General features: G+C 40.0%; 2 protein-coding genes across 2 annotated transcripts; both read left to right on the top strand.

Annotated features, from left to right (window-relative positions):
- Window positions 1-863: 863 nt before the first annotated feature.
- Window positions 864-1,429, top strand: LOC106409443. Its single transcript, XM_013850084.1, has 2 exons — window positions 864-967; window positions 1,078-1,429. The coding sequence occupies exons 1-2, from the start codon at window positions 864-866 to the stop codon at window positions 1,427-1,429; spliced, it is 456 nt and encodes a 151-aa protein (XP_013705538.1).
- A 220-nt stretch (window positions 1,430-1,649) lies between these two features.
- On the top strand, window positions 1,650-24,347 carry LOC106409436 (midasin). Its single transcript, XM_048771824.1, is given in 63 exon segments — window positions 1,650-1,912; window positions 1,998-2,320; window positions 2,419-2,503; window positions 2,597-2,871; window positions 2,962-3,144; window positions 3,252-3,421; window positions 3,614-3,723; window positions 3,811-3,930; window positions 4,077-4,155; window positions 4,507-4,629; window positions 4,707-4,806; window positions 4,884-4,953; window positions 5,039-5,158; window positions 5,232-5,288; window positions 5,366-5,539; window positions 5,609-5,731; window positions 5,840-7,579; window positions 7,898-7,929; window positions 8,045-10,008; window positions 10,097-10,968; window positions 11,046-12,539; window positions 12,625-12,802; window positions 12,878-12,943; window positions 13,433-13,503; window positions 13,577-13,825; window positions 13,928-14,060; window positions 14,135-14,220; window positions 14,308-14,402; window positions 14,633-14,774; window positions 14,854-14,943; window positions 15,044-15,167; window positions 15,267-15,421; window positions 15,512-15,625; window positions 15,737-16,066; window positions 16,143-16,325; window positions 16,444-16,545; window positions 16,619-16,837; window positions 16,922-17,041; window positions 17,141-17,219; window positions 17,314-17,444; window positions 17,524-17,688; window positions 17,808-17,883; window positions 17,982-18,094; window positions 18,170-18,252; window positions 18,331-18,444; window positions 18,653-18,721; window positions 18,810-18,966; window positions 19,095-19,252; window positions 19,334-19,428; window positions 19,535-19,737; window positions 19,829-20,062; window positions 20,170-20,391; window positions 20,479-20,637; window positions 20,718-20,936; window positions 21,030-21,308; window positions 21,385-21,519; window positions 21,632-21,838; window positions 21,917-22,118; window positions 22,121-22,750; window positions 22,753-23,067; window positions 23,070-23,973; window positions 23,975-24,182; window positions 24,277-24,347. Coding segments are annotated over 63 exon segments (15,969 nt in total). The 5' UTR covers window positions 1,650-1,807; the 3' UTR covers window positions 24,313-24,347.
- The last annotated feature ends 146 nt before the right edge of the window (window positions 24,348-24,493 follow it).

Here is a 24,493-nt window from a genome sequence, read left to right as displayed (position 1 = left end):
CCACAGACAGAATTATTTTTTGCGGGTCTTAGCCAGAGTAATACTACTGCTCTATCCAGTTTAGGCTTCCCTGTTGGTTCACTCCCTATCCGCTACCTCGGTCTCCCCTTGATGCATAGAAAGCTAAAGATTTCAGAATATCACCCTCTTATAGATAACATCATGGGTAAATTCAGGGGATGGGCTGTAAAGATGTTATCTTTTGCAGGAAGGCTAGTCCTAATATCAACGGTTATATCAGGCACGGTGAACTTCTGGATATCTACTTTCATGCTTCCTAAAGGCTGTATAAAACGCATTAAAAGTCTCTGTTCTCGCTTTCTATGGTCTTGACAAATTGAAGTAGTTAAAGGAGCTAAAGTAGCATGGGATCAGGTCTGCTTACCCAAAGCAGAAGGGGGTCTCGGTCTCCGTAAATTCCACTATTGGAATATTACCCTATGTCTCAGATTCATCTGGCTATTGTTCTCTGGAAAAGCTTCTCTATGGGTAGAATGGCATCAACATCACTATCTTCGCCAAAAATGCTTCTGGTCTATCAAGATGTCGAACAGTGATTCATGGACATGGAAAAAACTCCTATATCTCCGACCAATTGCTTCTCAGTTCATTAAAGGGGTCCTGGGAAATGGCTCAACCCTCAGTTTCTGGTCAGATTCGTGGTCGCCGATGGGTCCCTTGATTCAGATATTCGGGGAGAATGGACCTCGTGAGACGGGTATACCTCTGCTAGCAAAGGTGGCGGGCGCTGTCTCAGGCACGCGCTGGTCACTTAGAACACCGAGATCCGAAAATGCAGTTGACCTCCACGTAATGCTGACGACCATCGAACCGCCGGAATGACCATTATCGATGGGTAGTAAATGGCAAGGACTGCAGAGGATTCTCATCTGCTCTTACATGGGATGTCCTTAGACCTCGAAGCACTATCAAGCAGTGGTCCAAAACGGTTTGGTTTAAAGGGGCTGTGCCTAAACAAGCTTTCAATATGTGGCTTGCTACATTAAATAGATTTCCCACTCGTTCTAGACTTGCATCTTGGGGTTTAAATATTAATAAATGTTGTTGCCTGTGTAGCACTGAAGATGAAGTCAGAGATCACTTGTTTCTTAAGTGCAGGTTCAGTACTCAGATTTGGACCTTAGCACTTGCCAGGATCGATCCTGCACAGACAGGTTTCATCACATGGGCGGAGCTGTTATCATGGAGTAGATTCTCAACGCAAGCGGCGCCTGCTACCCTCAGGAGACTGCTTACTCATGGAATGGTCTTTCATTTATGGAGACAACGTAACAACGTACTACACAACAACGTTCATCTCTCTCCTCTACAAATGTTTAAGCTCATGGACAGAGACATCAAGAATGCCATCACTGCAAGACAGCACAAGAGGAACTTTCGAGGACTCATGTGCCTTTGGATTAGATGATTTCTTCTTCTCATTCTATAACTACTGACTTTCTTGTTTTTTATCTAATTTTTGCCAAGAAATAAGTGTGTAAAAATCTTAGCTTGTTTAGGACAAACTTTTCATTTAGTTAAATGATATTTACAGTTTAGCAAAAAAAAAAAAAAAAATATAGTTTTGATATTTTGATGACTATACAATATATTTAATAGTCTTAAAACCCAATACGTATACATACCGCCTTTTCGAGTCGAACAAAAAAGCTTAAAGGGTTCTCTTAAACCCTTAAACCTACGCCGCCTCCTCCTCCTCCTTCTCCCAAAACAATTTTGCTCTCTCTCGCTGTGTCGAAATTAACACATAAACCCTACTCTCTAGCCTCTTCTGCAACAGGTTTCGATGGCTATTGACGGGAGTTTCAATCTCAAACTCGCGTTGGAGACGTTTTCTGAACGTTGCCCCAAAGTCGCAGCTTTTCCATTTTTCAATTCGATTCTCAGCAAGGTACCTTCTTGTAATTGCTTACTAAAGTGACCCAGAAACACGAATTCAAGTTTGGCTGAAATGTTTTTTCTTTGTTGTTGTTTAGGGAGGAGAAGTGGTGGATAACGAGGAAGTGATTAATGTTTTGTCTGATGTGTTTCTTCACCCGGAGCTTACCATTCCTTTGGTTCATTACTTTCTTCCCATTATAAGAAGAGTTGTTGATAGAGTGGTGGGTCTTCTCCACCTAGTGGGTGATCTCAGCTCAAGTAGTGACTACTCGGACGATGTGTCAGTCTTGGAAAATGCGTTGAAGGAAGGTGTTAGTGTCATTGACTTTTACGTTCGGCGTGGACAAAGGCTGGAGCTTCACGAGTGTGCTTGCTTGGCTTTCAGTCGTGCTCTTCATCTAAACACGTCCTTGCTAGGGTAAGAATATAGAAGATGAGAGTCATTTATGTAAACAAGCAGTAAAGCTTAGATATCTGTTAGAAGTTTACTAAGAGAAGGTTTTGCTAACTGTGTAGGTCTATTCTAAGTTATTTTAAGAAAGCTCCACCACCATACGAGCGGATTCTTGTGAAAGAAATCATTTCTGAGTCGCAGATGGAGGTAAATACTTGTTATCTTTTGACATTTGTAGATGTTTTAGCATCCTATGACATCGTAGTTATTCATTGAATATTTTTCTCTCCCCTGAATCAGGCTACTACAGCTGCATACTTGCTTTGTCTTCAAGTAGCCTATCGTTTTCTGGTTATTAGACCTGAGGTTTTCTCCAAGCTGTGGGATTGGTCCTGTTACTTGGAGTCCATGAAAAAGCTCTCAGACTGCCCGAGCCAGAGAAGAGATTTTGTGGAAAAGCATCGAGAGGCTGTGTGGTGTGGGATACAGATTCTGTCTGTTGTTTTAAGATGCACTGACAGAATGGCAGGATGTTACGGTTTTGAAGGAGAGGAAGCATTCTCATACTTGCTACGGTAATCCCTTTTAACTCTACTCAAGACTTCTTTATTCAGTTTTTGTCTTAAGTTTTGTTTCTGAAGGTTTATTTTCTTTGGTGCATTCAGCTGGGAAGAATTTTGTCAGGATATAGAAATAGAAAAGGCTGGATCATACATTCAGTTGCCAACATACAAGGGGTTGAGGTCTTTTCAAGATTTTAGTACCCTTGCACCTGGGATTCACAAGCGACAATCAGCAGGAGTGGAAGAAAAGGAGCCGTTGATGAAGATCCGAAGGCTGGACACCTGGTCGGTTTACTTTGTGTTTCTTTTCAATAAATTTCTTCTCTTATGCCACGTGTACTCGATGTTAATTTTCTCATTTCGGCTTGATTCCTCCTTCCTCTTCAATTCAGGGATGTCAAATCTTTCGCTGAACCATTTGAAATTCACTCTAGGGTGAAGAAATCATTTGAAATGGTCTCATTGGCTGTTAGTCAAAAACGACCTGTTCTTCTGTACGGTCCCTCGGGCTCTGGAAAGTCTGCCCTCATTAGAAGATTGGCTGATGAGAGTGGTAACCAGGGTATGATATATTTTTAATATCTATCTCATTTTTTAGTACTTAACTAAATTCAAGGAACTTTCTACTATGCTGGAAGAGGAAAAACAACTATCTTGAGATATTGCTGTTCACACTAATTCATTGAGTATTTCCACATTAAAATGAAGCCCTAAACTGAATTATTTCTCACTATATTTTGTTTATTTTTGGTAGTTGTGTTTATCCACATGGATGATCAACTTGACGGGAAAACGTTGGTTGGCACTTATGTGTGTACTGATCAACCTGGAGAATTTAAATGGCAGCCTGGCTCACTTACCCAGGTTTGTTGCATGGAATTCAGATGGCACCCTAGTGGTATCTTTCCTCCTATTTTTACGTTAATATTTTTTTGCTTTTCATCGTGGCAGGCTATTATGAATGGTTTCTGGGTGGTTCTTGAGGACATAGACAAAGCTCCATCAGATGTCCCCCTTGTCTTGTCACCTTTGCTGGGAGGCTCATGCTCATTTGTGACCAGCCATGGAGAGGTAAATACATTCTCTTTGGTGCTCTCTAATTTTGTATGTGAACATTATTGTAAGGCATATACTTTTTTTATACTACTCTGTTTTAGTTATTTGTGTGTTTTCCTCAAAAATGTTTTCAAGTTTCAGTGCTTCTTAACTTTTCGCAGGTGATACAGATAGCAGAGAGTTTCCAACTGTTTTCAACCATATCCACACCCGAATGCAGTGTATCACACATCAGGGAAGGTATATCTTCCAGACATAAATTAGTTTGGCATCTAGCTGGTGCATTCGTTGGCCTGATCTGTGCTAGATATATCATTGATGTCTGGGATCTTGCTAAAGTAATGTGATCTAGAGGTGAATTGTAAATTAGGTTAAAGGGTATTTTAGTTGGATAATCTACGTGTTGTTATGTTGGCTATTGTTCCCACCTTGAATTGCTAATTTTCCTTTCTTTTAATGTTCTATGCTTTTATGAGGTCCTGTCGTATTTATATTATCTCGTGGCTTTTGCTTATGGAATCCTTTACTTTCCTTGTTTCAATTAAGATTCGTTACAGGAACCGTATCATTTTTTATCTGTTTTTAATGTAGCTGGAAATTCTCTAAGTCCTCTTTGGAGGAGAATTGTTGTTTATCCACCAGATCGTGAAAGCTTGCAAAATATTGTGGGTGCTCGGTATCAGAACCTGATGCCTATTGCAGATAAACTTATTGGTAGGTTCCTTCTGTCCATACTCCCCTTGATATGGTTTCTGTACTCACAGTGAAACTTTACTTCTCCATATTTGCAGAAACTTATGAAAAAGTCAACTCTGCTCTTCGTCCCCAGTTTTCTAGTTCGACAACTGAAAACTCAGCTACATTCAGTTCTCCAAGTAGATTTTCACTAAGGTAAGCATATATCCAAGAGTTTTATTGTTCTTAATAAATTGGCCAACTATTGTTTCTGAATGGTCATCTTTCTCCAGAGATTTGCTCAAGTTGTGTGAACGCGTTCAGGGTCTGCCCTCGTATGATGGTCATGCAATTTCTCAGGAGGTAATATTATTTGAAGTTTACTCATGCTAGTCCCTTATTCTAGATTTCATTTATTTAAGTAGGCGTTTTGTGCTTTTTTTCTCAGGCAGCAGATATATTCTCTGCTTCTTATATGTCAACTCAAAATCGAGTGACAGTAAGTGAAATCGTGGCTAGCGTTTGGAATGTTCCTGTTCCAGGATCTCATCATAAGCCCCCAATTCAGGTATCTTAGTGTTCTTGACAGTGTGTTGCCTTGTTGTATTGAGATTGTTTATTAATTTTCCAGTTAACTGCAGGAACTTTCTAAAACACTTAAAATTGGCAGAGTTTCTCTACCACTTGGCGAAACTGCGGTTAGTTTTTAAGCATCTCCGTCCTATTGATAAATATATTAAAATGTCTCAGACTTATTGATCTGTTTTTTCCCCAGTCACATGACCGGTCGAGGTTTGTTGAAACACGCACATCCACACGGTTACTTGAGAAAATAGCCCGATCTGTTGAGTACAACGAGCCAGTTCTCTTAGTAGGAGAAACAGGGACAGGGAAAACTACTCTAGTTCAAAATCTTGCACAGTGGATCGGACAGAAACTCACAGTTTTGGTGTGTTTTAACGTACATTCTTTTCTATAGTAATTGTTTCATATAATTTATGATTACTTTTTTTTTCAGAACTTGAGCCAGCAAAGTGATATAGTTGATCTATTGGGAGGTTTTAAGCCTATTGATGCAAAGCTTATGTGCAAAATGTTGTACAATGAATTCATTGAATTGGGAAGAAATTCACAGATGAAGGTATTTAGAACTTATTTTCTCTTAGAATTCCTCCTTTACTCATTCCTAACCAGATATGTACAGAAAAAGTTTAGTATTTTGCTCATTCCTTTTCGTTTTGGTATCCAGGATAATTCAGACGTTATGACGTGGCTACGAAAAAACTTTAGAGCTAAGAAGTGGGAAACATTTTTGCGAGGGTTAAAGAAAACTATTGACCATCACGTTAAAAATGGGGAAGAAAGGTCTAGGTCTGGTAGGAAGAGGAAGAAACCGGAAGTGATTGAGAATTGGACTCGTCTGTCCAAAAAGGTGGAGAAGATTCATCAACAGATTTGTTCAGGTGGAATGGTTTTTAAATTTGTCGAAGGTGCATTTGTGACTGCCCTCAGGGAGGGGTATTGGGTTTTACTAGATGAAGTAAACTTAGCACCACCGGAGATATTGGGCAGGCTTACTGGTGTTCTTGAAGGAGTGAGAGGATCACTTTGTTTAGCTGAGAGAGGGGATGTAATGGGCATTCCTAGACATTCGAATTTCCGTTTGTTTGCCTGTATGAATCCAGCCACGGATGCTGGTAAGCGAGACTTGCCGTTCTCCTTCCGTAGCAGATTTACAGAGTATGCTGTGGATGATGACTTGTGTGACGATGACCTGGAGATATTTGTGAGGCGATTCTTAGGTGGACGTGAATCTGACAGTAAGTTAGTGGGCAACATTGTTTGCTTTTACAAAGAAGCTAGAAGGTTATCTGAAGAATGCTTGCAGGACGGTGCTAATCAGAAGCCACAGTATAGCTTAAGGTCTCTTTACCGAGCGCTAGAGTATGCGATTAAAGCAGAAGGTATTGGCGGATTTCAGAAAGCATTATATGATGGATTTTCCATGTTTTTCCTCTCCTTATTAGATTCTTCCAGTGCGAAGATCATGAAACCACTCATAGAACTTATCTCAAAGGAAAGTAGCCGAGCCCAACCACTTCAAAGATACTTGGGAGAATTAAAGGGCAGTTCTGATGAATCTGTCAAGAAATATGTTAAGACGAAGAGCGTGATTGAACACCTTCATCATCTGGCTCATGCCATTTTTGTCAAAAGATATCCTGTTCTCTTACAAGGACCAACATCCAGTGGAAAAACAAGCCTTGTCAAATATCTTGCAGCGTTAAGTGGAAACATATTTGTTCGAATCAATAATCACGAGCAGACTGATATCCAAGAATATTTGGGTTCCTATATGACTGATTCTTCAGGGAAGCTTGTATTTCATGAAGGAGCGCTGGTGAAGGCAGTCAGGGATGGTCATTGGATTGTCTTAGATGAACTAAATTTGGCCCCATCTGACGTCTTAGAGGCACTAAACAGACTGCTTGATGACAATAGGGAGCTTTTTGTACCTGAGTTGGGTGAAACAATCTCAGCGCATCCTAACTTCATGCTCTTCGCTACACAGAACCCTCCTGCTTCATATGGTGGACGCAAAATACTGTCTCGAGCTTTTCGTAACCGTTTTGTGGAGATTCATGTTGATGAGATTCCAGAAGATGAACTGAGCGAAATTCTTTTTGAGAAGTGTGAGATTGCAAAGAGTCACGCTACGAAGATTGTTGAAGTGATGAAAGACTTGCAGCGCAACAGGCAGAGTAGCAAAGCTTTTGCTGGAAAACATGGATATATAACTCCAAGAGATCTATTCCGGTGGGCAGATCGTTTTAGGACTTATGGAGGTAAATCAAATGAAGAACTCGCCAGAGAAGGGTATTACCTCCTTGCAGAAAGGCTGCGTGATGATAGTGAGAAGCTAGTTGTTCAAGAGGTGCTGGAAAGACATTTCCGGGTCAGTCTTGCAAAAGATGATGTGTACAAAGAGGTAAGTTTTGTTCTCTAGTTTGAAACTTCGTTGCAAACTGTTTTTTGATTATTGAACCCATTCATTTTAATTTCCTGAAATATGTTTATATAGTTATTCTTCTAACTTCATATATCCAGTTGATGTAGCTGTATCATACCATGAGTTGCTTGTTCTTGATCTTTTGCATTTTTAGAGCCCCTAATTTTCATTCTGATAATTTTTGTTTAAAGGAAGCTGCTGGTCTTATTGCACTATTACTAAAGTTTTGTTTTGTACGCTATTCTGATGTGGATACTGATTTTTTCTGTTCTGTTTTACTTTTTTTTTTTGCCCCAGGAGCTTCTAAAGCTGGAACAGCCATTTTCCATGTAATTGCCTTTCCCCTCATATTTCTTGTATTATTGAATCAATTTGTTTTCGAGCTTTTTTTTTATCATGTCACTTTTAGCTGAATTCTATGGGTGCTATTTCAATCTTTTATAGGAAAAACGAAACAGTTAGCTGGACTCGAAGTATGTGGAGACTATTTTTTCTCATCGAACGTTCTTATAAACTGCGTGAGCCTGTTCTTCTTGTTGGTGAAACTGGCGGAGGCAAAACAACAATCTGCCAACTACTAAGCGAGTATAAGAAGCTAAGGTTGCACATCCTTAACTGTCATCAATACACAGAAACATCTGATTTCCTTGGGGGGTTCTTTCCTGTAAGAGACAGATCCAAATTAGTTAAGGAATACGAGAATCAAGTCGAGCACTTGAAGCTATCTGAGGCATTGGTACCTTTTAGTCAAGATATTGACTTTTCTGCAGATATTGGTAGAGCTGAAGTGTTGATCAAATCAATAGATGCAATTCTGAAAAAGTACAAAAATGACTCCGTACTAGGAATGGAGGTCACACCACTGAATATTGAGGTTCTTCAGAACATGAGGGACACTATGGTGATGCTGTATCAGAAGTGGCGTGCAATTTTTGTGTGGCAAGATGGTCCCCTTGTGGAAGCAATGAGAGCTGGAAATATCTTTCTTGTGGATGAGATATCGTTGGCTGATGATAGTGTTCTAGAAAGACTGAACAGTGTGTTGGAGCCAGGCAGGAAATTGTCGTTAGCTGAGAAAGGTGGTCCTGTCTTGGAGGAAGTTGTAGCTGATGAGAAATTTTTTGTTCTTGCTACCATGAATCCGGGTGGTGATTATGGAAAGAAGGAATTGTCACCTGCACTTCGTAACCGTTTTACTGAGATATGGGTCCCTCCTATTTCAGAGACTGAGGAGCTCAGAAGTATTGCTTCTTCTGTCCTTAGCAACTCAAAGGAATCTAATATCGTAGATCCCATTATCCACTTCTGGGAATGGTTTAACCAGTTGCAGACTGGAAGAACGCTTACTGTCAGAGATCTCCTCTCTTGGGTTGCGTTTGTCAATGTGATACATGAGAGTGTAGGACCAGCATATGCTATTCTTCATGGAGCTTTTCTCGTGTTACTTGATGGTTTAAGTCTTGGAACTGGTCTGTCTGGGAGAGATGGTAAAGATCTGAGGGAAAAATGCTTCGCTTTCCTCTTACAACAACTCAAGGTTCTCACTAGCGACACACTCCCTCTGGATATTTCAAGAATGGAGCAATATGGCTGGGGTGATGCCAAAGCAATTTGTCAAGAAAGCAAGAGTGTTCTGCGCGGAGACATGTTTGGCATCGATCCTTTTTACATAAGTAAAGGTGATGAAACTCCTGAAACTGGTGGATTCGAGTTCTTAGCACCAACCACCTGCAGGAATGTGTTGAGAGTATTGCGTGCAATGCAGCTTTCAAAACCAATATTATTGGAAGGTAGCCCTGGTGTTGGAAAAACAAGTCTAATAATGGCGTTGGGTAGATATTCTGGCCATAAGGTTGTGCGCATAAATCTTTCAGAGCAGACTGACATGATGGATTTGCTGGGATCAGATTTACCTGTTGAAAGCGATGAGGACATGAAGTTTGCTTGGTCTGATGGAATTCTCTTGCAGGCTCTAAAGGAAGGTTCCTGGGTTTTGTTAGATGAACTAAATCTTGCCCCACAATCCGTTCTAGAAGGTTTGAATGCCATTTTGGATCATCGTGCTCAAGTCTTCATCCCAGAACTAGGCTGTACCTTTGAATGCCCCCCGACGTTTAGAGTTTTTGCATGTCAGAATCCTTCTTCTCAAGGTGGTGGTAGGAAAGGTCTTCCCAAGTCTTTCCTTAACCGATTCACAAAAGTGTATGTGGACGAGTTAGTTGAAGATGATTACCTCTTCATATGTCGCTCGCTTTACCCTTCTATTCCCAGTCCATTGCTTTCAAAGCTTATTACTCTCAATAGACAGCTACATGATGGTACTATGGTAGATAGAAAATTCGGTCACGATGGCTCACCATGGGAGTTCAATCTACGTGATGTGATCAGATCATGTCAATTTGTGCAAGGTAACCTATAATCGTTTTGTTTTTTCATATTAGCATTTCCAGGCAACAGTACTTCCTTAAACTAATTTGAGTTATCATGTCGTTTCAGGGGGAAAATATGACTTAGAAGTTGAAAGCTTTCTCAATGTTCTGTATGTTCAAAGAATGCGTACCGCGACTGACCGGAAAGTAGTTCTGAGTATCTATAAGGCTATTTTTGATAAAACCCCTTCTATAAATCCGTATCCTCGAGTTCAGCTAAATCCTGGATACTTAGTTGTGGGAACTGCTGCTGTTAAACGAAATTTCACTCAGTCTAATATTTCCAGTGAGCAGTTGAAGATTTTGCCTGAAATCCGTCAGAATCTGGAAGCCGTTGCACATTGCGTGCAGAATAAATGGCTGTGCATCCTAGTTGGACCATCGTCCTCTGGAAAGACTTCAGTGATCAGAATATTAGCTCAGTTAACAGGATTTCCGCTTAATGAATTAAATCTTTCATCTGCGACTGACAGCTCTGATCTTCTCGGTTGTTTTGAGCAGTACAATGCATTCCGTAATTTCAGATTGGTGGTCGCTCGAGTTCAGCATCTTGTTGACGAGTATAGCAGTTTGTTGTCACAGTCTTCCCAGGTGACCCTTTTGAGCAAGAGCAAAAGCCTAGTGTCCAGCTGGCTTTCCTTTTTATACAAGATTGATTCATGCCTCTTGGAAAACCCTTCATCCTTCTTGAACGACGCTGACTCGCTCTCCAAACTAACTGAGATCGTAGAATATATGAGTAAGGTCTTGGGGGAAGGTTTTTTGCCCGTTAGTTGGTCAAGAAAGTGTCTGGACCAAATCACGAAGACAATAGTGAAGCTGCAATCTGAAGAGAAAAAACAATCAACGAAATTTGAATGGGTGACTGGAATGCTGATAAAGGCAATAGAAAATGGAGAGTGGGTTGTTCTTGAAAATGCAAATCTCTGTAATCCCACGGTAATATAATCTCCGTTTATTATATCTTGTTAATAATTTCCCTTGTATCTAATTTCCATCTCCAACTTAAATTTCAGGTACTTGATAGGATCAACTCTTTGGTGGAACCTTGTGGATCAATCACTATAAATGAATGTGGGGTTATAGATGGCGAACCTGTTACTGTTACTCCACACCCTAACTTTCGTTTGTTTCTGTCCGTTAATCCCAAGTTTGGGGAGGTGTCAAGAGCAATGCGGAATAGAGGCGTTGAGGTATTTATGATGGCGCCACACTGGCAGCTCAATGAGGAAGCCTCTAACAGTGATGAACTTGTGCTGAGAGGTGTGAAAAGGTTTCTTGCTCTATCAGGTATTCCGGGTGATAAGCTGGTTGCGTCCATGGCCAAAGCGCATGTTCATGCATGGCGCAATGGTCAAACCATTGGTGTACGGATAACGTATCTTGAGCTTGAACAGTGGGTTCACCTCTTCCAACTGCTGCTCATGAATGGTAACCAACTCCTGTGGAGCTTACAGCTAAGTTGGGAGCACATCTATCTCTCTTCCCTTGGAGTAACTGATGGAAAAGATGTTGTTGATCTTGGGCGTGATACGTATTTGTCAGATACTGAATCATTTATGGGTGGGAATATGTGCCTGTCTGGGGGATGGCCAAAGCCTTTCAATTTGAGAGACTTGATGTGGTACTCAAGAGAAACAACTGTCAGGCAGAATTGCATGTATCTGGAGTTTCTAGGAGCTCAATACGCATCACATCAGACTGAAATAACCTACAATGTCAAGCTGAGAGATAGGGATTTGGCTGCTGGGGAACGGAGAATAATTTATACTGCCGATTCTTGGACGCTAAATAAAATCTTGTTTCCTAAAGCCTTAATTGGGTCAACCCCTGCCGCAGATACAGGAAAAATTGACCATGATTCGGCTTCAAAGAAGCTATTGTATGCTGCCAACTGGACAATGGAACAGGCAACCGAAGAGGACATTCAACTCTATCTGGTGTGGATTAGTTGGTTTGGTTCCAGGCTGCAACAATACTGCCCCTTTTTCCTGTGTTTTCTCAATATGTTGAAAGATGAGTTGCAGCATCCAATCTGGAGTCATATATCCAGATGTCGAAAAAACCTGAAATCCCTCTGCATAGTGGATCCAGATGCTGTTCCAATCCCGATGATGTCCTCCAAGTTGATTGACATAGCAGCAGCGGATGAACAGTCAAAGCCCCTTAGTAAAACCCTCTTTGAGTCTCTTAGCTCTGTTGGCGTTCTTCGGCTTTCCTCTCAGCAGTGGGTTGCAGAAAATAACTACAACCACACCGATGTATCCTCTTTTATTCGCTTTTTGGATTCCCTTCGCGTTTTGGAGAAGAAAATTCTTTGCGAAATTGTTGGATCACCTTCTTTCTCTGTGTTGATTCAGTTGTACACTGAAGTTATTGAAAAACATTCATTCTTCTGGTCTGATCTACTCTCGTCTTCAGATGAGTGTAAACTGTTTTCCTTCTGGTCACTAATAAAGGCTGTCAAAAAGTTGGAGAGTTCTTTTCCAGAAGAAGTTCATGTGGTTTTGGTAAGCCAACCTTTAAGTTATCCATTAGCTTTTTGTCTTCAAAGTATTATACTGGTTGCTCAATAATGTTGGCTGTCTTCTGTAGGAGGAAAGCAAAAATATTAACAATATAGCTTTGCATGGTGAGCCAGAGAAGTCTTTACTATGGGCGTATGGTGGCCATCCTTCCTTGCCGGTTTCTGCTGAGTTGTACCTTAAGCAGCAGAAGTTTCTACAGCTCTGCAGCACGATTTGGCCATTAAAATCAGAATCAGATGGGCAAGGTTGGATATCTGAAATGTTTGATGGTTCTTTTAAAGAAATTAAACTTTCTTCTGACATTTGTTTGGTGTTGGCAGGAAATGATCATCTTACCAAAGCCATTGCATTTTCTGGCCCTGAGTTATGTTTGCTTGCCTTGGAAGGTAATTAATCTTAATTAATATTTGCTCATCCATGTTTCAATTAACATGTCTCAAATACAAGGAGATTGTAATGTTCATGAAACATTGCTGAGCACTATCTGTAATTTTGTCTTCAAGCATGGGATAATTGATTGTTGTGGCTTAACGTGGAAATATATGAAGTTGAGGCATCTACTGTATAGAATATTTAGAAATTAAACTACGCCAAGAGAATGTTATGAGTACCTATCAGAGAACTGCGGTGAAATATGCTAAATGTTTCTTATTGATATCAATGCGTGAATGATATAAGTGCCTTTTATATTTGATTGTTTGATATCCTTTTGGGATATTTACCATTATTTTTGCAAAGACCACTTCTGTGATCAAACTAGCTTAATTTGTTTAAGGGAAACATAGGCTGAAAAGTACTTACTCCGTCAGTTGAGAGTATTGTAGCTGTGTTTAACGTTGTTGTATTTTCCTGTTTTTTCCTTCCAAAATATACAGGTCTTTGCATTTCATCTTACATTGCCGACAAGGATGATGCAGCTGCTGTTCAGCTGGATGAGATTAACCAGGTTTTCTTTCCTTATTCTACCATGTGTATTCAAATGTCTCTATCTCCTCTCACAGTTGACCATTATTCACCAGATGTTTTTGGAGAGGATGGAACTAGAGAAGAAGAGACTGCAGGATAGAATGGTTTTCAGTGAGAATGATAATATTGAAAATAGATCTGCGGCATGCTGTATTTTCCGTCCAGAGATTGTGGCTACAGGGTTTGGCTTTAGCAGTTGGATGGAGATAAGTTCTATTGCTAGAAGTGAAAGTAGTTCGTTAGATGTAGAGTTACTTGCTGTACTTCAGCACCTCTTGGTGTCACGATCTACTGAACATAAGGTTAGTGAATATTTGAATTAAAATGTCCCTGTGGTACACAACTCTTTGTAAATCCATGGTTAACCTGTTTACTTCTCCAAAACTTACTTTCCTGAGTTGCAGGATCTTTTGGATGTTCGTAATCTGCTTAAACCTGCTCTAGAGTATTCCTTATCCTCAACAAGACCTCCACAGACTCTTGTAGCTCATCAAAAACTACTGTGGGCAATTGATGCCCGTGCCTCTGTCCTCCGAGGTAAATAAAGTCGGATATTCAATTACTTTTGTCTACTATAGTAATCTGGTTGCTTATATTTGGCTTTTTTGCAGTGGACACCAAAATTGCTGGTTTTGTTCTCGAAATGTGGTACTGGTGGCATTCTGTTTTGTGGAAAAATTGTCAAATTGGTCTCATGGTAACCAAAATTAAATGCCTTTTGTTCAGTCGTTATCTTGATTGCGCAGTATGTAACATATTTTTTCCATCTCATTCATGTTCACAGGGCCTACAGAGTATCTCAGAGATCGGTAACTGTCGGGTTATGTCGCCTTCTATGCTGATTCATCCTGTGAAAGCAGCTACCATTGATCATATTCTGTAAGTGATGTAACTCCACTATGAGAAATCTTAACATTTGGTGTAGTAGCTAACATATTCCATACTTTTCCTTGAAGTTCGGTATACCTAACATTCATTTGCGAGAACTATTGATGCATTGTACTGTGATTGCAATGCTTACCCCAGGATAATACACATTCAATGTTGTATGATGAAAACTATGGTTCCGTTAACAGAAAGTAAAAGCTTTTTTATTTATGTTTATGCAGGGATACTGCTTTTGCTGTTAAGGACTACCCTGTTCAATCGATGAAATTTCTTTCTGCTTCACGAGTTCTATGGAAAAGCGCACAATCCTATCAAGAGATGCCTGGTTCTTTACTGTCACTAGCGCGTTCCCTTTTCCAACAGGTTTAGAGTCGTGATACGCTTTAATAATATCATCTGTTTCTTTTCACACTGATTTTTATCATGATTTCAATCTGTGTAGATGGTGTATACGCACCAAAAGTCATATGAGCCTGAAGTGTTTGCCGATATCAAGTCTGCATTTCATGCGGTTGAGAAGAAACAGACCGAGGTATAGTTCCAAAATTTATTTTTTGTTCATTCTTCCTTTCCTCCTTCCTGTAAAACATATGGGAACCTCCAAGTTTACGCGTCTCTTCTCGTTTATGCAGATTGATGGCATTAAGTCTCTCATTTCACTAATCAGCTTATCAAGCCATCAGAAAATGAAATCTGTTACTCGCTCGTTTGTCGAACCATTGGCGAAACATCTTTATTTGGAGTGCTCATCAAATGGTAGTGTATATAGTTTATATATAAGCTGTAACAAATTTTTAGTATCTGCAAGGTAAACCTTCTTAGACGTTCTTACAGTTTTTTTCCTAACTTTTGTAGATTTCTACTCCAATCTTGGTCTGGCATGGATTTATCTTGGAGGACTGCGCTTCAATCTTTTGAATAGCTTGAATGTTATAGATCCAGCCATGAAGATCACTTGTAAGCTGGCAGAACTACAAGAAAAAATTTCATCGCTGAAGCTAAACATAGAGGTGGTTGCTCTTTGCTTGGTTTAGGTCACAATAGCAGTTACATATTGTCTTTGATTGTTTTTATTGACCTATATCAATGCGTTAACACAGGTGCGGGAAGAATGTGAGTATCTATCTGGATTGCTATACACTGGTGACAGTGACGAAAGAACTGAATGTAGATTATCTAAGCTTAAAACTGAGCGTAAAAAGTTGCGAAGAAAGGTATGTAACATACGCTGTAGCATTCCCCCCTATTTGAGTGGTACTTTTATATGACCTTTCCCACCTCTCGACTGTTCACTCGTTGTTTCTTTTGTTTTCCTTCTGAAACAGGTTATTTTTCGCTCTGATCCTAATAAGTACCAGAATTTAAGAAGAGCGCTGGATGAGTTTGCGGGATTTCTCACACGTCCAATAAGTCTGGTTAAGGATATTGACAAGCTTGACTGGAACCAGGTTGTTGAGCAAGTTTTCAACTGGCAGGAGACGGCAACATCGTTTATTGATCGGTTGTCCAGTGACTATTCCGAATATGTTGATATAACTCAGCCAATACAAGTTTCGGTATACGAGATGAAATTGGGTTTATCACTCTTTGTCTCTGGTACTCTCTTGGGAAAAATTCTCAACAGATTTGACGGAGACACGGTTGACTCAGTCATGGTACATAACCTTTTGTCAAAAATGTTTGTACATTTCATTTCGTGCACAAAATAATAATGAATTATGATCCTTGCAGGAATCAATCTATGCCTTAATGAGATTTCCAAGGGGCTCCTCCTTGGCTTCAGCTACCTACATTGAGAGCTTGCCACCGCTGCACCTTTCTCATGATGCAGATTCTCGTGTTAAGTCCTTAGGTTTGGATGTTGGCTTGCTGCACAAACTGATCTCTGTTTCAAGTGCACACGATACGAGAAAAGTAATGTTTCTTATGATTCCTTGAGTTTATATTATGATTTTCTTTCACATAATGAAAATGATTATCAGTCTTTTGAAAGTTACTTATGTATATATTATGTTTTATTTGATTACTGTAGGTCTCCGAGTTGCAATTCAAAACTACTCTATATAAAAATATGCATGCTCGTGTTTCGCACTTTGTTGCAAACACTGGGCTTATGGATAAAGCTTCTTTTGAGGTAAAGTATTTGCCAGTAGTATGCATGTGAATATGGAAATTGTTATCTAACGTTCTAAGAACTCCATCTGCAGATATTGGATAGCATATATTTTGAATTGGCGAGAAATTGGATGGAGATGAAGTTTCAAGTGAGAACAAAGGCTGACGCTCTTTCTGGGCTGTACAAATTTCGTTCCCGTGACTTCAAAATTGAGAGTGTCATGAAAGTAGATATATCTGCCCTTGGCAAGTACTTCCCAGAAGATAGTTTTTGGCAGGAGTATCTGGCTGATGATGATATGAATCTTATGGTAAACCTTTCATTCTTAACGCATTACTGGAACTTGTAAAATTCTCTTGTTTATCACTTCTGATTTTTCTTTTGTTCCCCACAGACGCAAACTGACCAGGGTGACGAGAATTTGGAGGATGATTGGGACTTGATACAGGAGCATGTAGATAATATATATAGCACACATAATGAGTTATTTGGTTTCTCTGACCTCTCTGAAAAGGTATATAGCCAACAAGCTTTTCTATTTAAAATCTTTAATTGCTGCATAAGTACTAGTCGCAATTCCTTTGTATCTAACAAGACAATACATTATACTCAGACTGGAAGATGTATTACTGATAGTCAAAGGCTGGATTCATTCACTGATTCCTATGAACTGGGAGTCAATATGATCAAAGGTGACCATCTGACACCATTTCTCGCTGTTGTTTGTTTAATTTGGATGATTCATTATACTAAATATATTACTGGATTATCTCTTGATTCCGACAGGGCTGAAGGGTCTATTTACATCAAACTTGGATGCAAAACTTGTTCCAGAACACCTGCTTCGTCTTTGCATGGAATACAAAAAGACCTTCACTTCAAACGATATGTCTTCCAGTAAATACAACTTCTACAAGGTCTGCTAGCTTTTTGCTTGCTAAAGAAGTTCTCTTATTTATGTTACTTCTGCCTGGGTTCTGACATTATCTTTTATAGGACTTTGATGGTCCTGAGCTGGGGAAAATGGTCAAGTTTCTCACTCCTCTTCAATTGAGAATTTATTCTCTATTGCAAGAACAAGAGGAACATCCTGGTCTTCAGAAACTTTCTGATATCCTTCGAATGCTCATGGATATTCCTTCAAGGACTCCGCTGGCAAAGGTATACATATACTTAAACTGGTTCTGGTAGCTTATACCCATGGAACCTCCTTCCCTTCACTTTGATGTTTTAATGATTCATCATAACCATTACTTTCCTGTTTGCCGTTGTTTGCGAAGGCTCTTCCAGGATTGCAATTTCTGATTTGCAAGGTCCAGAAGTTACAGGAAGAGGGATGTAAACTGCCCATCTCTGGTATGGATTTAATCGTTTCTCTCTTTAGTAATACCATTTGTTTCTTCTATTATTTACTCTATTTATCGAGTGTCACATTTTGTTTTTGTGTCCTATAGATCTTTTGGAGCCAATTATTTCCCTCGCAAGCTCTTGGCAGAAGTTAGAATTTGAGTGCTGGCCTACATTGCTTGATGAGGTTCAGGATCAGTTTGAACTAAGCGCAAGGAAGGTAGGACTAGTTAGAAAATTTTGTAGTCATGAACAATAGCACTGTTATGGGTAACACTTTTTTTTCTCGTTGCAGTTGTGGCTTCCTTTGTTTTCAGTTCTCTTCCAGAAGGATTGTGTGGAATTTTCAGAACATGGAAATGAGTCTATTTCACAAAGGTGTGCACCAAACGAATATTGTAGTGCTTACATATGTATTCTTGCAAATTCGGTCATCTAATAGATCTTTTATCGCAGTTTGGTGGAGTTCATTGAAACGTCAAATATTGGTGAATTTAGGAGACGTCTTGAGCTTCTCCTTTGCTTCCTTCTTCATTTGAGTATGGGTAGCTCGTTGGGAATATATTCAAGGTCAGCTGCGTATGATATACCACCTAGTTTTTATATATTTTCATCTGTTTTAATCTTGAAGGATTTAAATTGGGTTTCAGCGTTATTTCTTTTGGCCATCACTGTTGGTTGCACATCCAATGTTTACAGTTGACTTCTAAGTTTTAACATGACTGTATTTTCCGTACTGGCTGTCTTTTTGCCTTAACTCATGCTTTTTCTTTAACAGTGATTCACACAAGAGGAAGGTTGAAATTTGCTACAATATTTTTGGATTCTATATTCAGTTTCTACCAGTGTAAGCTCCTTTATTATTCTGTCTTGAGTTTTATCAGTTCAAAATTGTTTGGCCAGGGTAATGTTCTTAATTCAAATTTTTTTATCAGTGTTATGGAGCAGTTAGATTTGAATAGAAAAAATGTTGAAGCTCAGTTAAAGGACCATCTAAAACTTTGTCGGTGGGAGAGGCCAGATAATCATCTGCTCAATCATACCATTAAAAACACCAGGCAGAAGGTCAAGAAGCTGATACAGGATTTTACTGTAAGTAATTGATAACTCTTCTTTTTCATTTTCTGGGGGTTATTATATAGATAATTTTTGCTTTCTATGAGTTAAAATTGCGGAGCCTTATCAAAGAGATTTTTAAATGTCTTCTTGTTTTTGAGCAGAACACACTGCAGCGCCCTGTAATGCTTGACAGGCCAAACCTAGCAAAGGAAAGAGTGCAATTTCTCCCTCTACTTGGTCCAGATCTAATAAATGGTGCCTCGAACATGAGGATCGAGGTTCTAGTCAGTAATTTAGATGCAGAACAATTGAATGACAGGTATATATGTGTACCTTGTGACCTTCATTTCTAGAAATTTACGGAAGCTGAACTCTTCATTATGTAAACTCTTCGTGGTAGGTTTTCCTGGTATGCTGTTTGGAGAAATAAGTTAAAGGAGTCGGTAGGACGCTTCCACCAAGAAATGCATTTTAAAGAATTGCTGACGGGTGAAGGTTTGTTTGTACACTTGCTCCATTCACTCAGGGTTCTACATGATCTATTTTTGTTTTTGCCTTTGCAGAGTCTGCATATTCTTAAATTTGCATTATATCTTTACAGATCATCAGTACCCTTCCCCTGTCTATCAGGGTGATTGGAAAATTTTGTGGAGTACAGTTTCTAAGATTGGTGAGAAGATAGCTAGCTGTTCAGATCTATGGAGAAACAGTGATAGAGATGTTGCAAAAAAGAGGGCCTTGCCTGACCTTCTCAAGTCATTGGAGCAATGTGGTTTGCAGAAACACAAGTTTGAAAATGTAGAGGTAAGAACTTTTGTTTGTTGCGTCTGTTTATGTACTTCCGAGACATGATCATCATATTGATTAACTAATTCTATGGTGATCTTCTTTTTAGATGTCAAATCACTTTAAAGGGTTGCTTTACCAGCCAGCATACGATCCAAATCATCTGTTGCTGCCAACACATACCAAAGGTAGCGTACATACTTCCAGGGTTGTCGAAGACCAAAACAAGGAAAGTTCACTTGCTGAGTGGAGAGCGGCGAATGAATTTTACTTTAAGAGCTTGGCTTCAGTGCAACTCATGTTAAATATTGAACGAAAACACTCAGATATTACAGCCGAGCAGGTAGGCTTTCCAAAGCTTATAATTTATACCCGAGTTTCTCTGAATCCCATTTTAACCAGTTGTTTCAAATTTTTATTGTCCTTGCACTAAATTTCCTATGTTAACAGGTCAAGCGCTCAATCTCATTTCTCAACCATCTTGTGGAAATACAACGGCAGCAAAGGAAAACTGCTTACGGTTTTACTGAACTTCTAAACTGCTTTCGCCATCGTGTTTTACCCTTAGCAAAATTACTTGGAGATTCAATTGAGGAGGACAGAAAGGATGATTCTTTGTTGAGTTTTCCCCAAAATCAACATGCTATATTCAATTGCATGTGGCTACAAAAGGTATTTCAGCTACTAACTTGAATGATGTGCACTGAACCCCTGTTGCAACAACACTTGGTTAATTTGTTACTTTTCGTGATATGGCAGCAACTATTTGATAACATTAGTGCAATGCTTCTGGAGGAATTGGCGTTGCTGAGAACAATTGGAAGTACACACTTGGACTCCTGTCAAAGTGTTAAAACTTCATCACATAGTTTGCTCAGCTTAATAGAAAAGCTAATTCCCATCGCTCAAAATTCTAAGGTCCAGAATCCTCGGGCTTCTTTTCAATCTCTCTTGTCTGTTCTTTCTTGCAATAGTCTGAAGATGTGTTTTAATATCAGGCTTCACTGGATAGGCTTCTACTTGATTCCAACGGTTTTATCAGTACGCCAAGTAGCTGTCTTAATCAGTTTGTCACACAGCATATGGTTAAGCTGCTATGCCATAACCTTGATCAGCTTACGGACCTGGAAAATCAAATTTCGGCTTTCTGTGAAGACAATGAGAAAACCTTTGCTACAGACGTTCTTCTTAGTCATTTTTCCCCCTTCTTTAAAGAGGTATCCTATTTTTTCAACTTTTGTGGATTCTAGTCTAGCATATAGATTGTGTTTAGGTTCTAGAGTCGGATTCACGAAATGAATTTAATGCAGGGGAAATTGCTGGCTGAAAATCTGAACTGTTTACTTGAAACGGGAGACCAATCAAATGGAATGGAATCCAAGGAACAAGCTGCTTTTGAAGCAAATTTGGCAAATGCATTTGCAAATGTTAAGGATGTGATTGGAAAGCTTTGCTCTTATAAAGACGGAAGTGTATCTCAAGAAGAGGAAGGGAATATTCTTATGTGGGATGGTCTGTTTAAGAAGGCAGAAAATGACCTGAGCCTTGATAGCCTATGCAAACTGCTGTCAGAAACATTTGGTTCCATTGTAAGTCAGATTATTTTTTGAACAACGGGATGCTATTTTTCTTTCTTTATATTAAATGTGGCTATTATTTTCGCAGGAAAAACTATTGAACTCATCGGGCGTCTTCTCAGCTTGTGTTGGAGACCAGTTGAACCAACTTCAAGCATTTTTGGATCTGTTATTGAACTTTGGCGATTCTTACCTCCAAGAGTTTTTGGCGATAAGTAAAAGGGTATGTTTTTATCGTTTGCTGTTCTTTCGTAGGCATTCAGGGCAATAGTTGTACTCGTTTGGGCTATGAGCTAATTCAATATTTTGTTACCTTTTGAACTTTTGGTTTGTAGGTGTCACTGATAACCCATGTACTTGCAACCGTTCTGTCCGATCTATTTACAAAAGGGTTTGGCATCTCCAAAAACGATGAAGATGATGACTCTAAAGCTGAAAAATCAGAAGCTGCAGAAGGCACTGGAATGGGAGATGGTGTGGGAGCAAAAGATGTAAGTGACCAAATCGAAGATGAAGATCAACTGCGTGGCACAGATAAGAAGGTATACATCGCCTTTTCATTCAAGAATTTTGCATGGGAATTTTTCACCAATTTTGATTTTCTTATGTTGTCTCTGCAGGAAGAAGAAGAGAAAGAGCAAGATACTCCGGACGATGTGCTGGATAAGAATAAAGGCATTGAGATGACCGACGAATTTGAGGGAAAAGAATATAGTCTTAGTGAAGATTCGGAAGAAGACAAGGAGGACGAGGAAAGCGGGGATGAGCAGTTGGACTCTAAAATGGGAGATGCGGGTTCTGATGCTGAAAAAGCTGATGAAAAGCTGATGAAGATGAGGAGGCAGGAAACAAGAATGAGAAGAATGAATCTGGACCATCTATTGCTGACAAGGACACAAGTTCAAGGGAGCTACGAGCGAAGGATGATGATGATGTTGACACTGCCGATGAGCCTGAGTCGTCCAATACTTCAGACAAACCGGAAGAAGGAAACGATGAGAATGTGGATCAGGATAATTGTGGTGACCCAGAAAATTTAGAAGATGAAATCAAGAACCAAGAAGCACTTACAGATACATCTGGACCAACTCCTGAGATGGGCAATGAACAGACTGATGATGCCATGGAGATTGAAGAAACAGATGAGGTTGAAAAGGAAGATGAGCAGGAAGAACCTTGTCCGGAAGATCAAAAGCATCCTGAAGAAGGTGAAAATGACCAAGAGACGCAAGAGCCTGCTGAGGAAACAATGGAGGCTGGGACTGAAGATGTATCTGAATCACCCCAAAAAGAGGAACCTGGAAATGATCTTGAACAGAAATCTGAAACGGAACCGATAGAGGGAAAAGAAGACATGAAGCCGAACGTCTGTGATGATAATATTTCTGGTGTGGACGCTGGTTCACACAATCCTCATGGCTCTAACGGATTGGGGGCAGGAAGTACAACACCACAAGAAATTTGGCAGCTACTAATGTTTCGGATGAACTCACAGATTCAATGGATCCGCCTTCGGGTAGTAATACTGAGATGAACCTCACGATGGCCAGCATGGCCAGTGGTGAGACGTTAACAGACAACATACCAAAGATGGAAGTTCCTCAGAGCCAGTCTACATCTCAGCAAACCAAGGTGAATCCTTATAGGAACGTTGGTGATGCATTGAAGGAGTGGAAAGAAAGAATTAAGGTTTCCTCAGACCTTGGAGAAAAGCAAGAAGCCGAAAATGAGATGGAAGACCCTGATGCCGGTGAATATGGATTTGCTTCTCAGTTGATGAAGGAACTTCCCAAGCTCTAGGACCTGCGTTGCCTGAGCAAGTGAACACAGATATGAGAGAGGGGGAATCCGAGGACGAAAAACTCGCAGGTAATCAAGATGAAGCCTCCCCGATGGATATTGATGATGCGAACCACGAAAACAAACCTGCTGTTCAGTCCAAACCGTCTATCATGAATAGCACCGCTGAACCAGTCCAAGAACCAGATACAGACAGGACCCTCCGAGAGAACTCGCCTATCCAGAATGTTGGTGATGGTAGCAGCAGGATGGACTCTATGGTCTCTGTTGACAATACGTTCTTGGGCGAAGATGCATGTAGTCCTGACTGGATGCAGGTGGCCGATAAGGACACGGAAAGCAATCACGACAATGAAGAAGATCCTGATGCCAGAAGTAATGCAGTTATTCTTTGGAGGAGATGTGAGTTGCTTACTACGAAACCGTCTCAGGAGCTGGCTGAGCAGCTGCGTCTTATCTTGGAACCGACACTTGCTAGCAAACTCAGTGGTGATTACAGAACGGGTAAAAGGATCAACATGAAAAAGGTTATTCCATACATAGCAAGTCACTATAGGAAAGATAAAATCTGGTTGAGGAGGACAAAGCCAAACAAGCGCGACTACCAGGTTGTTATTGCTGTGGATGATTCACGCAGTATGTCGGAAAGCGGATGTGGTGACTTTGCTATTAGAGCTTTGGCAACTGTGTGCCGAGCAATGTCACAGCTTGAGATGGGAAGTTTGGCGGTTGCAAGTTTCGGAAAGAGAGGAAGCATAAAGATGTTACATGACTTTGGAGAGTCATTCACCACAGAATCTGGTATCAAGATGATCTCAGGCTTAACGTTTAAACAAGAAAATCTCATAGAAGATGAGCCAATCTTCAATCTGCTGAGACATGAATGAAATGCTAGAGAGTCTGGCCAGCACAAGACGGCAGTCTTCAGGCAGCAACCCACTTCAACAACTTGTGCTAATCATCGGTGATGGCAAGTTCCATGAGCGAGAGAAGTTGAAACGATCTGTGAGAAAGTTTCTCCAGCAGAAGCGTATGGTGGTGTATCTACTTCTCGATAACGCTGAACAGTCTGTCCTGGATCTGAAGGTATGTCCAATTCTTTCCTATCTATGGCTTAAATATGAGAATGAAACTAGTTGGCGTGAATCTAAAAACTGTTCTTTTGTTATTATGTAAACAGGAGTTTGTGCAAACAGAGAAAACTCTACAGCAATGACATATATGGATTCATTCCCCTTCCCATACTACATTTGTGCTCGAGAGTGACTTTCCACTTCGAAGCCTTACCTAGTCACACTTGGTGACTTCTGAGACAGGAACTATTCTGTCTTTCGTCTGGGAAAATACAAAAACACTGTCAAGTACTTGAAATGTAATAAAACGTCCACTTTTTAATT

Source organism: Brassica napus, unplaced genomic scaffold (genome assembly GCF_020379485.1).
Source record: "Brassica napus cultivar Da-Ae unplaced genomic scaffold, Da-Ae ScsIHWf_1282;HRSCAF=1832, whole genome shotgun sequence".
NCBI classification, from domain to species: domain Eukaryota; kingdom Viridiplantae; phylum Streptophyta; class Magnoliopsida; order Brassicales; family Brassicaceae; genus Brassica; species Brassica napus.
The sequence above is the reverse complement of the archived record's forward strand: the minus strand, read 5'-3'. Positions and strand labels throughout refer to the sequence as shown.

What these genes read in the sequence shown, in the direction of transcription:
- LOC106409443 (XM_013850084.1), top strand. Translation starts at nt 864, where the DNA reads ATGGCAAGGACTGCAGAGGATTCTCATCTGCTCTTACATGGGATGTCC. An exon ending in CGGTTTGGTTTAAAGGGGCT is followed by an intron (nt 968 to 1,077) that starts GTGCCTAAACAA and finishes TTGCCTGTGTAG; the next exon opens with CACTGAAGATGAAGTCAGAG.